The sequence below is a fragment of the Mustelus asterias genome, chromosome 11, assembly GCF_964213995.1.
Source record: "Mustelus asterias chromosome 11, sMusAst1.hap1.1, whole genome shotgun sequence".
NCBI classification, from domain to species: domain Eukaryota; kingdom Metazoa; phylum Chordata; class Chondrichthyes; order Carcharhiniformes; family Triakidae; genus Mustelus; species Mustelus asterias.
The window spans coordinates 11,109,025-11,123,213 of NC_135811.1; the positions used below are offsets into that span (position 1 = coordinate 11,109,025).

Below are 14,189 nucleotides of genomic sequence, written 5' to 3' on the forward strand. Positions count from 1 at the left end.
TATGCCTTCTTCACCACCTTCTCCACCTGTGACGTCACCTTCAAGGATCTGTGGACTTGCACACCCAGGTCCCTCTGCGAATCTACACCCTTTATGGTTCTGCCATTTATCGTATAGCTCCTCCCTACATTATTTCTACCAAAATGCATCACTTCGCATTTATCAGGATTGAACTCCATCTGCCATTTCTTTGCCCAAATTTCCAGCCTATCTATATCCTTCTGTAGCCTCTGACAATGCTCCTCACTATCTGCAAGTCCTGCCAATTTTGTGTCGTCCGCAAACTTACTGATCACCCCAGTTACACCTTCTTCCAGATCGCTTATATAAATCACAAACAGCAGAGGTCCCAATACAGAGCCCTGCGGAACACCACTAGTCACAGCCATCCAGCCGGAAAAAGACCCTTCCACTACCACCCTCTGTCTTCTGTGACCAAGCCAGTTCTCCACCCATCTAGCCACCTCCCCCTTTATCCCATGAGATCCAACCTTTTTCACCAGCCTACCATGAGGGACTTTGTCAGACGCTTTACTAAAGTCCATATAGACGACATCCACGGCCCTTCCCTCGTCAACCATTCTGGTCACTTCTTCAAAAAACTCCACCAGGTTAGTGAGGCATGACCTCCCTCTCACAAAACCATGCTGGCTATCGTTAATGAGTTTATTCCTTTCTAAATGCGCATACATCCTATCTCTAAGAATCTTCTCCAACAACTTCCCCACCACGGATGTCAAGCTCACCGGCCTATAATTACCCGGGTTATCCTTCCTACCCTTCTTAAATAACGGGACCACATTAGCTATCCTCCAATCCTCTGGGACCTCACCTGTGTCCAGTGACGAGACAAAGATTTGCGTCAGAGGCCCAGCGATTTCATCTCTCGTCTCCCTGAGCAGCCTTGGATAGATTCCATCAGGCCCTGGGGATTTGTCAGTCTTTATATTCTCTAACAAACCTAACACTTCCTCCCTTGTAATGGAGATTTTCTCCAACGGTTCAACACTCCCCTCCGAGACACTCCCAGTCAACACATCCCTCTCCTTTGTGAATACCGATGCAAAGTATTCATTTAGAATCTCCCCTACTTCTTTGGGCTCCAAGCATAATTCCCCACTTTTGTTCCTGAGAGGTCCGATTTTTTCCCTGACAACTCTTTTGATCCTAACGTATGAATAAAATGCCTTGGGATTCTCCTTAATCCTGTCTGCCATGACCCCTTTTTGCCCTTCTAATTCCCCGTTTGAGTTCTTTCCTACTTTCTTTGTGCTCCTCCAGAGCTCCCTCCGTTTTTAGCTGCCTGGACCTAACATACTCCTCTCTTTTCTTTTTGACCAGTCCCTCAATTTCCCTGGTTATCCACGGTTCTCGAATCCTACCCTTCCTATCCTTCTTTTTTACAGGCACATGCCTGTCCTGCAGCCCTAACAACTGTTCCTTAAAAGACTCCCACATGCCAGATGTGGATTTACCCTCAAACAGCCTCTCCCAATCAAGAGCTGCCAATTTCTGCCTAACCCCACTAAAGTTAGCCTTCCCCCAATCCAACACCTTACCCTTGGGACACCACTCATCCTTTTCCATCACTATCCTAAAGCTAACAGAATTGTGGTCACTATTTGCCACATATTCCCCTACCGAAACTTTGAAGACCTGACCGGGCTCATTCCCCAGTACTAGGTCCAGTATTGGCTCAGGCTGCTCTGGCCTCCTCAGAACCCTGGCTTTGGTCAGAAATTGGCTTGCCTTTTTTTATACTTAGATTGTCCCCCACCCTCCTCAACCCTGGCGTGGGGGTTGAAATTTGCTCGGCTGCTCCTCTCGATGACTGCCGGCCAGCACTTGCCCTCCTCGCTTGGCCCCTCGCAAGCTTGCACCCTCCATGGTAAGCTCACGACCTCGCTGTTGTCTCGGGCTGCCTGCCTGTCTATGCCAGGCCTCCCCAGAAACCTGTGAAGAAACCTGAGCTGCCGCTGTTTTAAAAACTATTTTGAGAGACCCTCATCACTGCTGCTCTCTCCTCCAAAATCATCAAATCATAGAAACCTACAGTGCAGAAGAAGGCCATTCGGCCCATCGAGTCTGCACCAAGGTCCTATCCCCATAACCCTGCTAGTCCCCTGCTAGTCCCCCTCACATTGGGTTAATTTAACATGGCGAATCAACTTAACTTTGGAGTGTAGGAGGAAACCGGAACACCCGGAGGAAACCCACACAGACACAAGGAGAACGTGCAAACTCTACACAGACAGTGACCCAAGCCGGGAATCGAACCCGGGTCCCTGGCGTTGTGAGGCAGCAGCGCTAACCACTGTGTGCTGCTTGTACACTGTTTTCCCGCTCGAAGGGATCTCCACCAATCAGAGCCTGATGTTGCACTGCACTGGTTGCTGATAGGCTCATCAGAGCTCTCAGGCTCTGACTGGTGCCCCCTCGCCATTGGTCAGGATCCTGTGCTGAGGCACAATATATTTCATTGTAAGTCTGTCTCTGCCCAGAGGGAGGTGGGACCAGGCAGCTGGGAGGTCCTTTTTCAATCATTTAGTATTCAGATATAATTTTTTTCCCCAGGAACATAATTTATTGTATCTTTTATCTTTGACAATGTGACATGTTTTGACACTGCCCTCAGCGTGTACATAAACATCCAACTTTCCTGATAATTGGAAATCATAACGTGTCTTCAAATGGAACCTTGGCATTTATTGTAAAAGGAGTGGATTTTAAAAGTATAGAAATGTTGTTCCAATTGTATAGGGCGCTGGTGAGACCACATCTGGAGTATTGTGTTCAGTTGTGGTTTCCTTACTTGAGGAAGGATGTGGTGACACTGGAGGCAGTTCAAAGGAGGTTGACCAGATTGATTCCGGGAATGAAAGGGCCGTGGTACCAGCAGCGGTTGAATAGCCTGGGCTCGTACTCGCTGGGGTTCAGGAGAATGAGGGGGGGGGGATCTGATCGAGGAATATAAAATGCTGAAGGGGATTGATAAGGTGGATGTTGAACAGATGTTCCCCCTTGTGGGACAGTCTAGAACAAGAGGTCATAGACATAGAGTGAGAGGTAGGTAGGCTCCAAGCTGAGGTGGGGAGAAACTACTTCCCTCAGAGGGTTGTGAATCTGTGGGACTCGTCGCCCCAGAGTGCAGTGGAGGCAGAATCAATCAACAGATTCAAGAAAGAGATAGAAATGTTTCAGATGGAAAGCAGGATAAAGGGCTGTGGGGAACGGGCAGGAAAGTGGAGCTGAGGCGAGGATAAGATCAGCCATGATCATGTTAAATGGCGGAGCAGGCTCGAAGGGCTGAATTGCCCACTCCTAATTCCTACATTTCTATGTCTTTTTAAAATTTTATTCAAAGGCTGTGAGCATTGCTGGTAAGATCAGCAAATAGCGTCCATCTGTAATCACCACTGAGAAGGTGAACTCCTGCAGCTCCTTTTTAAAGTTTATTTATTTGTCACAAGTAGGTTTACATTCACACTGCAATGAAGTTACTGTGAAAATCCTCTAGTCGCCACACTCCAGCACCTGTTCGGATTACACTGAGGGAAAACGTGGCACGGCCAATGTACCTAACCGGCACGTCAGTCAGACTGTGGGAGGAAACCGGAGCACCCGGAGGAAACCCACGCAAACACGGGGAGAACGTGCAGACTCCACACAGGCAGCGACCCAAGCCAGGAATTGATCACGGGTCCCTGGAGCTGTGAGGCAGCAGTGACTTTCCCGTTGTGGTTTAGAACAGCTGAATGTCTCGCTCAGTCACTTCAGAGGGCAGCTCAAGTTGGACTGGGACTGGAGTCACACGTAGGTCAGCAGAGTTCCTTTTTAACCGGATATTTGATTGGTTTGAAAGGTATAAACGGATTCTTCTTTAGCTGCAGTTTGTGGCAAAGAATTCCACATTTTTCTGTTCCCCCCCTTTAATTAGTTTCATGATTCTCTTAAATCCATCATTTAACCACCTCAGCTCCACAGGGAAAGTCTAATCACCTGGTAATAGTCGGAGATTTTAATTTTCCCAACATTGACTGGGACTGCCATAGTGTTAGAGGATTGGATGGAGAGAAATTTGTTGAGTGTATTCAGGAGGAATTTCTCATTCAGTATGTGGATGGCCCGACTAGAGAGGGGGCAAAACTTGACCTCCTCTTGGGAAATAAGGAAGGGCAGGTGACAGAAGTGTTAGTGAGGGGTCACTTTGGGACCAGTGACCATAATTCTATTAGTTTTAAGATAACTATGGAAAATGATAGGTCTATCCCAAAAGTTAATATTCTAAATTGGGGCAAGGCCAATTTTGATGGTATCAGGCAGGAACTTTCAAAAGTTAATTGTGGGAGTCTGTGGGAAGGAAAAGGGATGTCTGGTAAGTGGCAGGCTTTCAAAAGTGTGTTAACCAGGGTTCAGGGTAAACACATTCCTCTTAGAGTGAAGGGCAAGGCTGGCAGGAGTCGGGAACCCTGGATGACTCGGGATATTGAGGCCCTGGTCAAGAAGAAGAAAGAAGCACATGGCATGCATAGGCAGCTGGGATCAAGTGAATCCCTTGAAGAGTATAGGGGGTGTAGGAGTAGAGTTAAGAGAGAAATCAGGAGGGCAAAAAGGGGACACAAGATTGTTTTGGCAGATAAGGCAAAGGAGAATCCAAAGAGCTTCTACAAATACATAAAGGGTAAAAGAGTAACAAGGGAGAGAGTAGGGTCTCTTAAGGATCAACAAGGTCATCTATGTGCGGATCCACAAGAGATGGGTGAGATCCTAAATTAATATTTCTCATCAGTATTTACTGTTGAGAAAAGCATGGATGTTAGGGAACTTGGGGAATTAAATATTGATGTCTTGAGGAGTGTACATAATACAGAGAAGGAGGTGCTGGAAGTCTTAAAGTGCATCAAGGTAGATAAATCTGCAGGACCTGATGAGGTATATCCCAGGACGTTGTGGGAGGCTAGGGAGGAAATTGCGGGTCCCCTAGCCGAGATATTTGAATCATCGATAGTCACGGGTGAGGTGTCTGAAGATTGGAGAGTGGAAAATGTTGTGCCTTTGTTTAAAAAGGGCTGCAGGGAAAAGCCTGGGAACTACAGGCCAGTTAGCCTCACATCTGTGGTGGGTAAATTGTTGGAAGGTATTTTGAGAGACAGGATCTTCAGGCATTTAGAGATGCAAGGACTGATTAGGGACAGTCAGCATGGCTTTGTGAGTGGAAAATCATGTCTCACAAATTTAATTGAGTTTTTTGAAGGTGTAACCAAGAAGGTAGATGAGGGCAGTGCAGTTGATGTTGTCTACATGGACTTTAGCAAGGCCTTTGACAAGGTACCGCATGGTAGGTTGTTGCATGAACTTAAATCTCACGGGTGAAGTATCTAAATGGATACAAATTTGGCTTCCTAACAGAAGTCAGAGGGTGGTTGTAGAGAGTTGTTTTTCAAACTGGAGGCCTGTGACCAGCGATGTGATGCGGAGATGCTGGCGTTGGATTGGGGTAAACACAGTAAGAAGTCTCACAACACCAGGTTAAAGTCCAACAGGTTTATTTGGTAGCAAAAGCCACTTGCTTTCGGAGCACTGCCCCTTTGTAAGGTGAGACTCACCTGACGAAGGGGCAGCGCTCTGAAAGCTTGTGTGGCTTTTGCTACCAAATAAACCTGTTGGACTTTAACCTGGTGTTGTGAGAATTCTTACCAGTGGAGTGCCTCAGGGATCAGTGCTGGGCCAACTGTTATTTGTCATTTATATTAATGATTTGGATGAGAATATAGGGGGCATGGTTAGTAAGTTTGCAGATGACACCAAGATTGGTGTGGTGGACAGTGAGAAAGGTTATCTCCAATTGCAGCGGGATCTTGATCAATTGGGCCAGTGGGCTGACGAATGGCAGATGGAGTTTAATTTAGACAAATGCGAGGTAATGCATTTTGGTAGATTGAACCAGGGCAGGACTTACTCAGTTAATGGTAGGGCACTGGGGAGAGTTACAGAACAAAGAGATCTAGGGGTACATGTTCATAGCTCCTTGAAAGTGGAGCCACAGGTGGACAGACTGGTGAAGAAGGCATTCGACATGCTTGGTTTCATCGGTCAGAACAATGAATACAGGAGTTGGGACGTCTTGTTGAAGTTGTACAAGACATTGGTAAGGCCACACTTGGAATACTGTGTGCAATTCTGGTCACCCTATTATAGAAAGGATATTATTAAACTAGAAAGAGTGCAGAAAAGATTTACTAGGATGATACCGGGACTTGTTGGATTGAGTTATAAGGAGAGGCTGAATAGACTGGGACTTTTTTCTCTGGGGCGTAGGAGGCTGAGGGGTGACCTTATAGAGGTCTATAAAATAATGAGGGGCATAGACAAGGTAGATAGTCAATATCTTTTCCCAAAGGTAGGGGAGTCTAAAACTAGAGGGCATAGGTTTAAGGTGAGAGGGGAGAGATACAAAAGTGTCCAGAGGGGCAATTCTTTCACACAGAGGGTGGTGAGTGTCTGGAACAAACTGTCAGGGGTAGTAGTAGAGGCGGGTACAATTTTATCTTTTAAAAAGCATTTAGATAGTTACATGGGTACGATGGGTATAGAGGGATATGGGCCAAATGCGGGCAATTGGGATTAGCTTAGGGGTTTTTTAAAAAAAGGGTGGCGTGGACAGATTGGGCTGAAGGGCCTGTTTCTATGCTGTAAACCTCTATGACTCTATGCCCTCTACCTGACCTTGAAGGTTTCTCTCCAGTCACAATGTAAACAGCTAAGATTTAAACAAAAAGGTAAATAATTTTAAAGCCCAATCCAATTCTGATAAGAGCTTCATGAATCTACATTGGACTCTTGCCCCATTGCTTTTGTACTGCCTCCCTATAATTAAACACACAACTCTGCACATCAACCACAGGCTGACATCTTGTAAAAAAAAAACACCATTAATTCCAATTGCACACACTTCTAGATTTTTTAAGTATTCACTTATGAGATGTGGGAGTTGCTGGTCAGACCAGCATCTATTGCCCATTCCTAAATAGCCCTTGGAAAAGTGGTGGTGAGCTGCTGTCTTGAATGACTGCAGTCCATGTGGTTAGGTACACCCACAGCACTGTTAGGCAGGGAGTTCCCTATTTTGACCCAGCCATAGTGAAGGAATGGCAATATGTTTCCAAGATGTGGAGATGCCAGCGTTGGACTGGATAAACACAGTAAGAAGTCTGACAACACCAGGTTAAAGTCCAATAGGTTTATTTAATAAACCTGTTGGACTTTAACCTGGTGTTGTTAGACTTCTTACAATATATTTCCAAGTCAGGATGGGGAGTGACTTGGAGGGGAACTTGGTGGTCTTCCCATGTATCTGCTGTCCTTGTTCTGGACTTACAGTGCTGTCCAAAGAAGCATTGGCGAGTTGTTGCAGTGTATCTTGTACAAATGCTACTTAGCAAACTAATTGCAACAAAAGGCATTAAAGTAACATGATGTTTAGCAGACAGGAGAGGCAAGAGAGTAATTTATTTTGCAACATCTTGCACTGTCAACAGTTAGCTTATGCTAGTTTACCAGCACTTAATGCAGCTCCCGCTCCCTAACTCGACTGTCACACTCGCTGGGTTAGTGTTAGCGATAGAAAAACAAATACCTTTTCCCACAACACTGCTCCTGCGCCATCTCTGCCTTCCTGCAGGCTCCAAGTCCAGCGTATTTCCGCAATCGCCTGTTCCGCACGGCCACGTAACCAGGCAGCGGGCTGTCAATCATCTGTCCCAGGGTTCGAATCCCGGAGCCAGTGAAATTTGCGCAGATCCCGGGGATTTGTGAATGGGAGAGTTCCGACTCACTGACAGTCCTGCAACATTGCTGGGGGTGGGGGAGCTAATGTGGCCTAAAGGCTCCCATAAACAGGGTTACTCTGCCATTTCTCTCTCAAATCCTGCCTTGTATTTGCAGCATTTCTGATTTTCATTAAAATGTAAACACATTGTTTTTATTTTATAATGCAAGGCACACTCTTTACAACTGTCAATCAGTGGCAGGCACATTGAGGCTCAGAAGGAGGCTATTCTGTCCATGCTGTTCATAGATGAAGTAAGGCGTCTAACAACACCAGGTTAAAGTCCAACAGGTTTATTTGGTAACAAACGCCACTAGCTTTCCGAGCGCCACTCCTTCGTCAGGTGAGTGGGAGATCTGCTAACCAACAGCAAACAGGGCATATAAAGACACAAACTCAAGTTACAGAATAATGATTGGAATGCGAGTCTTTACAGCTAATCAAGTCTTAAAGGTACAGACAATGTGAGTGGAGAGTGCGTTAAGCACAGGTTAAAGAGATGTGTATTGTCTCCAGACAGGACAGCCAGTGAGACTTTGCAAGTCCGGGCAAGTTGTGGGGGTTACAGATAGTGTGACATGAACCCAAGATCCCAAAGATGTGCGGGTTAGGTTGATTGGCCAGGTTAAAAATTGCCCCTTAGAGTCCTGGGATGCGTAGGTTAGAGGGATTAGTGGGTAAATATGTGGGGGTAGGGCCTGGGTGGGATTGTGGTCGGTGCAGACTCGATGGGCCAAATGGCCTCCTTCTGCACTGTAGGGTTTCTATGATTTCTATGATCCCGGTTGAGGCCGTCCTCATGTGTGCGGAACCTGGCTATCAGTCTCGCGTTCATAGATGAATCCAGTCATCCCCATTCCCCCATTCTATCCCTATAGCCCTGAAAGTGCCCATCTAATTTCACAGAATCTGTACAGCAGCCCATCTGTTAAGTTCATTTTTCGCGAGACTCTTCCGTCCTTGATACAAAGGCAAACACCAACCTTTGTCAGAATCAAAGTTCTTTATTTGTCCTACATATGTAGGCTGGCTAACCTTTACTACTTAACCTCCACTCAGTGCTGGAAGTCAGTTAGTAAAAAGCACCCGGAGCAACAAGGCTGACCCCTTTTATACAGTTTACAATCCCGTCAAGTAGACGTGATTTCAAACAAGACTTAAGCACACATCACCCGATTCAATCAAAAACGAGTAGTTACAGGAATTGCTGCATAAGAAAGAACATCCTATTCAAATACACATTTACTACTTACAATCCCCACCCATCAGAACATCAGCATAATGCCTTTAGGATACGCCATTTGTTAGCGCAAACGAGAACATTATCACGTACTCAGCTAGACTCGCACCCCTGCCGGGCTCAGCAAGCTGGAGCCTATGATTAACCTGTTTTGTCAGTTTGCTCCCATGAGCTGTTTCTCTGCCGTTCTTGCAAGCCCAATAGTTCACCGTGCCCTCTACAGTGGACATTAACTCTTTCCCTCCTTTTATCATTCCATGATAATTAACTTGTAAATCGTTTTACAGGGGGCCGTTGGAAGAACGGGACAAATAATTACACAGGCATTTGAAAAGAAATAAAATGACCAACACGACCGAGATAATGATTCCTAGGTGTACTATCATTCCTCCCCAGTCTCCAAATATGTTACCAAACAGCCACCAACCAGGGGAGTTGTAATGATTGAATTTCTGCCCTTCTGTTCTGATGTTATCTGCTGTCTCTCTAATGTGATTAACTAGGCTTGTTATATTTTCAGAGGAATCAGGGATATAGGTGCAACACTCTGTTCCCACTAGAGTGCATGTACCTCCTAATTCAGCCAGTAAATAGTCCAAAGCCATTCGGTTTTGAAGGGCTACCGTTCGGATGGCAATCACTTCTGCTGTTACCTCAGATATTGCCGTGTCCATACTTTCCAGACCGTCTGCTGTGTTATTGGCTATTTTCTCGAGAGCTGAGGCCATGTTGATCAGTTCTCGGGAAGCTTTGGCTGTACCGTAGAGAGGAAAGGTTATCATCCAAAACCGCTGGGTTTCTGTGATAGCCCGTTTTGATCTCAAAAGGTGTATCTTGGGGTGGAGGCATAGGGAGTCATAATGTCGGACATAGCAAGATAGCAAGATCCTGCCCCGTCCCAAGGGAACCATGGATAGGCGTTGTTTCCGCAGACAAAATAGGTACCATTATACGTAATCATGTCGCTCAGTAGTTCGGCATCTATCCTTCGTTGGGAAGTACCATTCGGAGACTCAATTTTCAGCATGTCCCTTTGGTGGCCCTCAGTGACATTGAAAGTCTGGGTACAGCTACTACGGCCTAACGCCTTAGTCCCATTTCTAAGGATATATCCAGATTCATTCTGCTGATTCATGACAACAAAACGGGGTGGGGAGTCCGACCTATTGTATTTGGGTTTGAAGCTATGAATAAGGGATGTCAGGTTACACCCAGCAGTTTTCAGGGTAGAAACGTCACCCATAATATCTACTTGGTAGTTACCTCCGATAGTCTGGGACCCGCTCCGTCTCCCACATTTAGTCCCGTTTTGATGCAATATCCATTCTATAGTTTCCTGTGTGGATAAGGGGACGGGGAACAAGGGGATCCCTCCTTTGGTATGGGTAGGAATATGTGAACATACCCAACACTTACTCAGGTTTGACTAAAATGCATACAGATAAGACGTATAGAAGGTATTAGAGTGCAAATGTCCATTGGTTAGTCCATTTCCCAGACTTCTTTTCCTTTGGATTGGTCGTCCTCATACCAGAGGGATCGCCGAAAGGCTGAGGATGATGAGAATAAACTTCATGGTTTATCGGTAGATACTGGTGTCCACCGTTTAGTCACTCAGATGTATCCAGCGAGGTTGTCCTTGAACCTTGACTGCAGTTGGAGCCTGGAGGAGAACTTGGAACGGTCCTTTCCACCGTGGCCCACGTTTGGGTCGATCCCAGTTCTTTATTAGTATTGGATCTCCTATTAGTACTGGGTCCAATGAAGTCAGTCTGTGGGTCAGGATCTGGCTCCATCCGCTCGTTTGGTCCAAAGGCGCACTGTACCTATGAATGCAGAAACTTAAAAGACGATGTGAGCTGGTGGAAGTACTTCTGCCTTTCGTCACCCATAATGTGTAAATCTATCTGCGTGGGCGGGCTCGTATTTGCATCCCAGGGCGTTCTGCTTGGCCTACCATAGACTATTTCCGCAGCCGATAGTCCGGTGGTAGAGTGGGGTGTTATTCTCATGTGGTAGAGGGCTAAGGGTAAGACCTTTAGCCAATTTAGACTGGTTTCAGATGTTAGTTTGGCTAGCTTGGCTTTAAGGGCCCCATTAGCTCTTTCCACTATTCCTGCTGCCTGGGGGTGGTCGGCACAGTGGAACTGTTGCTGAATGTGTAGTATGTTGCACAATTCCTTATTAATTTTTCCGACAAAGTGGGGACCATTGTACGAGCTAATCTATTGGGGTATGCCAAATCTGGGTATAATTTCTGTCAATAATAATTTTGCTACTGTTGAGGCTTTGTTATTGGTGGTGGGGAACGCCTCGACCCAACGGCTAAACACATCAACAATCACAAGACAATGTTTGTAGCACTGTACACACGGTAATTCTATAAAATCTAACTGGATGCAATTAAATGGGCCTCCTGGCAAGGGCGTGCTACCTTGTGGACACCTGATACCTTAGCTGACATTATTCTGTTGACATATCAAACATGACATAATACGGGATTGGGCTGCTTCATTTAATCGCGGGTGCCACCAGGTGCGGAAGAATATTCCACACATTCCCTCCTTGGCAAGGTGTGTATCTGAGTGCAGGCAATCAAGCAATAAAGGTAATAATGCATCAGGTACACAAACTTGGCTGGCTGGAGTAACCCAGAGGCCTGTTGACGCAGAATGCGAACATCCATGCGTCTTCCAAAGTTCGGAAGCAGGGGCGTCCCCCTGTAAGCGCTGAATAGTGGCTGTATCTGGCATGCCCGGCGTGTTCAAAGGAGATGAGCGGTTTATCGCCTGCTTATTCAGGGACGGCACGACCGTAGCGCCAGAGGCGGCAGCGGCCTTGGCGGCACGATCAGCCAGGGCATTACCCTTAGTGACCAATGATGAGTCCGATGTGCAGGCTACACTTAATAACAGCCAATTTTACGGGGAGAAGGATAGCCTGCAGTAGGTTCTGAACAAAAAGGGAGTTTTGGATTGGGGAACCTGAGGAGGTAAGAAAACCTCGCTGGGCCCATAACTGACCAAAATCATGGGTAACGCCAAAGGCGTAGCGCGAATCAGTATAGATGTCAGCAGAACGGCCAGCCGCCAGGACGCAAGCCCGAGTCAGGGCAAACAGTTCTGCTTTTTGGGCTGAAATCGGGGGGTCAAAGGATGCCGATTCTAAAACCGTTGTAGTGTTTACTACAGCGTAGCCTGAGAGGGGCTTCCCTCCTGGGGAAATAGATGAGCTTCCGTCAACATAGAATAGAAATCATAGAAACCCTACAGTGCAGAAGGAGGCCATTCGGCCCATCGAGTCTGCACCGACCACAATCCCACCCAGGCCCTCCCCCACATATTTACCCGCTAATCCCTCTAACCTACGCACCTCAGGACTCTAAGGGGCAATTTTTAACCTGGCCAATCAACCTAACCCGCACATCTTTGGACTGTGGGAGGAAACCGGAGCACCCGGAGGAAACCCACGCAGACACGAGGAGAATGTGCAAACTCCACACAGACAGTGACCCGAGCCGGGAATCGAACCCGGGACCCTGGAGCTGTGAAGCATCAGTGCTAACCACTGTGCTACCGTGCCGCCCTTTTGGCGGTGTACACATAAAAGGTGAGGTCCGGTGAGGACAAAGGGACATCACTCAGGTCGGGGCGAGGGGACGTCAGAAAATGGTTCCTGAGGAGGCAATCATGCGGTGGATCGGGGAGCTCTTCCGGTGGGGCAGTCAGAAAGATAGCTGGATTGACGGTGGAGCAAAAGGAAAACGTCAGGAGTGGGTTGTTGAGGGGGGCTACCTCATATCGACTTCATCGTGCCTGCGTGAGATGTTGAGTTTGATGGGATGTGAGGAGAACAATAACTGCATGTGAGGTAAAGATGGTGAGTGGCTGGTGAAGAGTAATATTAGCGGCTGTGGTTACCAGTGAATAGATGGCAGGGAGGAGCTGTGAGCATGGTGGGAGACCCAAAGCAACTGGGTCGAGGCGGGTGGAGTGATAAGCAACGGGTCGTCGGTGGTCACCATGGGCCTGTGTGAGGACTCCTGTGGCACAGCCTTCCATAACGCTCACATATAACTGAAAAGGCCGGTCGTAGAGCGGGCGCCCTAGGGCAGGAGCAGATGCCAGGGATTCCTTAAGGTCCCTGAAGGCTTGTAATGCAGGAGGGGGGAGCGAGAAAGTTTTCACAGCCTTAGAGGAGGCAAAAGGGGTCAGCAGCTTGGTAAGGAAAGTAACATTAGGGAGCCATTGCCGACAATAATTCACCAGTCCTAAAAAGGCCCTCAGCTGTTTGGGGGATGTGGGAAGTGCCGTCATCAGAATAAGGTGAATTCACTCAGGTGTCAGGGAACGCTCCGAAGCACTAAGGAGTGTGCCAAGGAATTGGACCTGTTGCTGAGTGCGTTTCACCTTGGCAGCTGGGACCACATAACCCCAGGAATGGAGAGCGTTAAGAAGCCGATTAGTATCCGCAATATTGGGGGATTCAGAGGGACTGGCCAGGAGAAGATCATCGACATATTGGATGACTGTGGACCCATCCATTAACTCGAGACTGTAATTGCCAGTGCAATATTTGCGAGAAGAGAATCGGGGAATGGACAAAACCTTGGGGTAGTCTGGTCCAGGTGTATTGTTGCCCCTGAAACATAAACGCAAACAAATACTGGGATTCTTGTGCCAAGGGGATAGCAAAGAATGCATGTTGAAGGTCCACTAGAGTAAAAACACAGGAGTCTGGGGGGATGTGACTGAGGATAGTGGCAGGATTGGGGACAATAGGATGTAAGGGTTTCACAATCTTGTTAATTTGACGGAGGTCCTGTACTAAACGCCATTCACTTTGACCAGACTTTGGAACCGGGAGAATGGGGGTATTACACGGGGATTGGCACGGCACCAAGATGCCTTGTTGCATGAAGGAAAGGATAAGGGAGCTGACACCTTCCTGGGCCTCGGGTTTTAAGGGATACTGGGGAATGGAAGGAAGTTGGGCGGACGGATCTACCTGAATTACCACAGGGAGAAACACTGGTGAGGCCAACCTCATGTTTGGAGGCAGACCATAGAGCGGAAGGGGGCTCGAGTGAAGGGTTTGAGGGCGGGCAGTGATGTTGTAACG

At 47.2% G+C, this 14,189-nt stretch overlaps 1 protein-coding gene across 1 annotated transcript in view; it reads right to left on the reverse strand.

Annotated features, from left to right (window-relative positions):
* Positions 1 to 7,974, reverse strand: part of as3mt (arsenite methyltransferase) — a 48,506-nt gene extending 40,532 nt beyond the window's left edge. The window contains exon 1 of the mRNA XM_078224346.1: positions 7,637 to 7,974. Within this exon, the coding sequence (XP_078080472.1) occupies positions 7,637 to 7,755 (119 nt within the window). The 5' untranslated portion in view covers positions 7,756 to 7,974. The remainder of the gene's footprint in view (positions 1 to 7,636) is intronic.
* Positions 7,975 to 14,189: the final 6,215 nt, after the last annotated feature.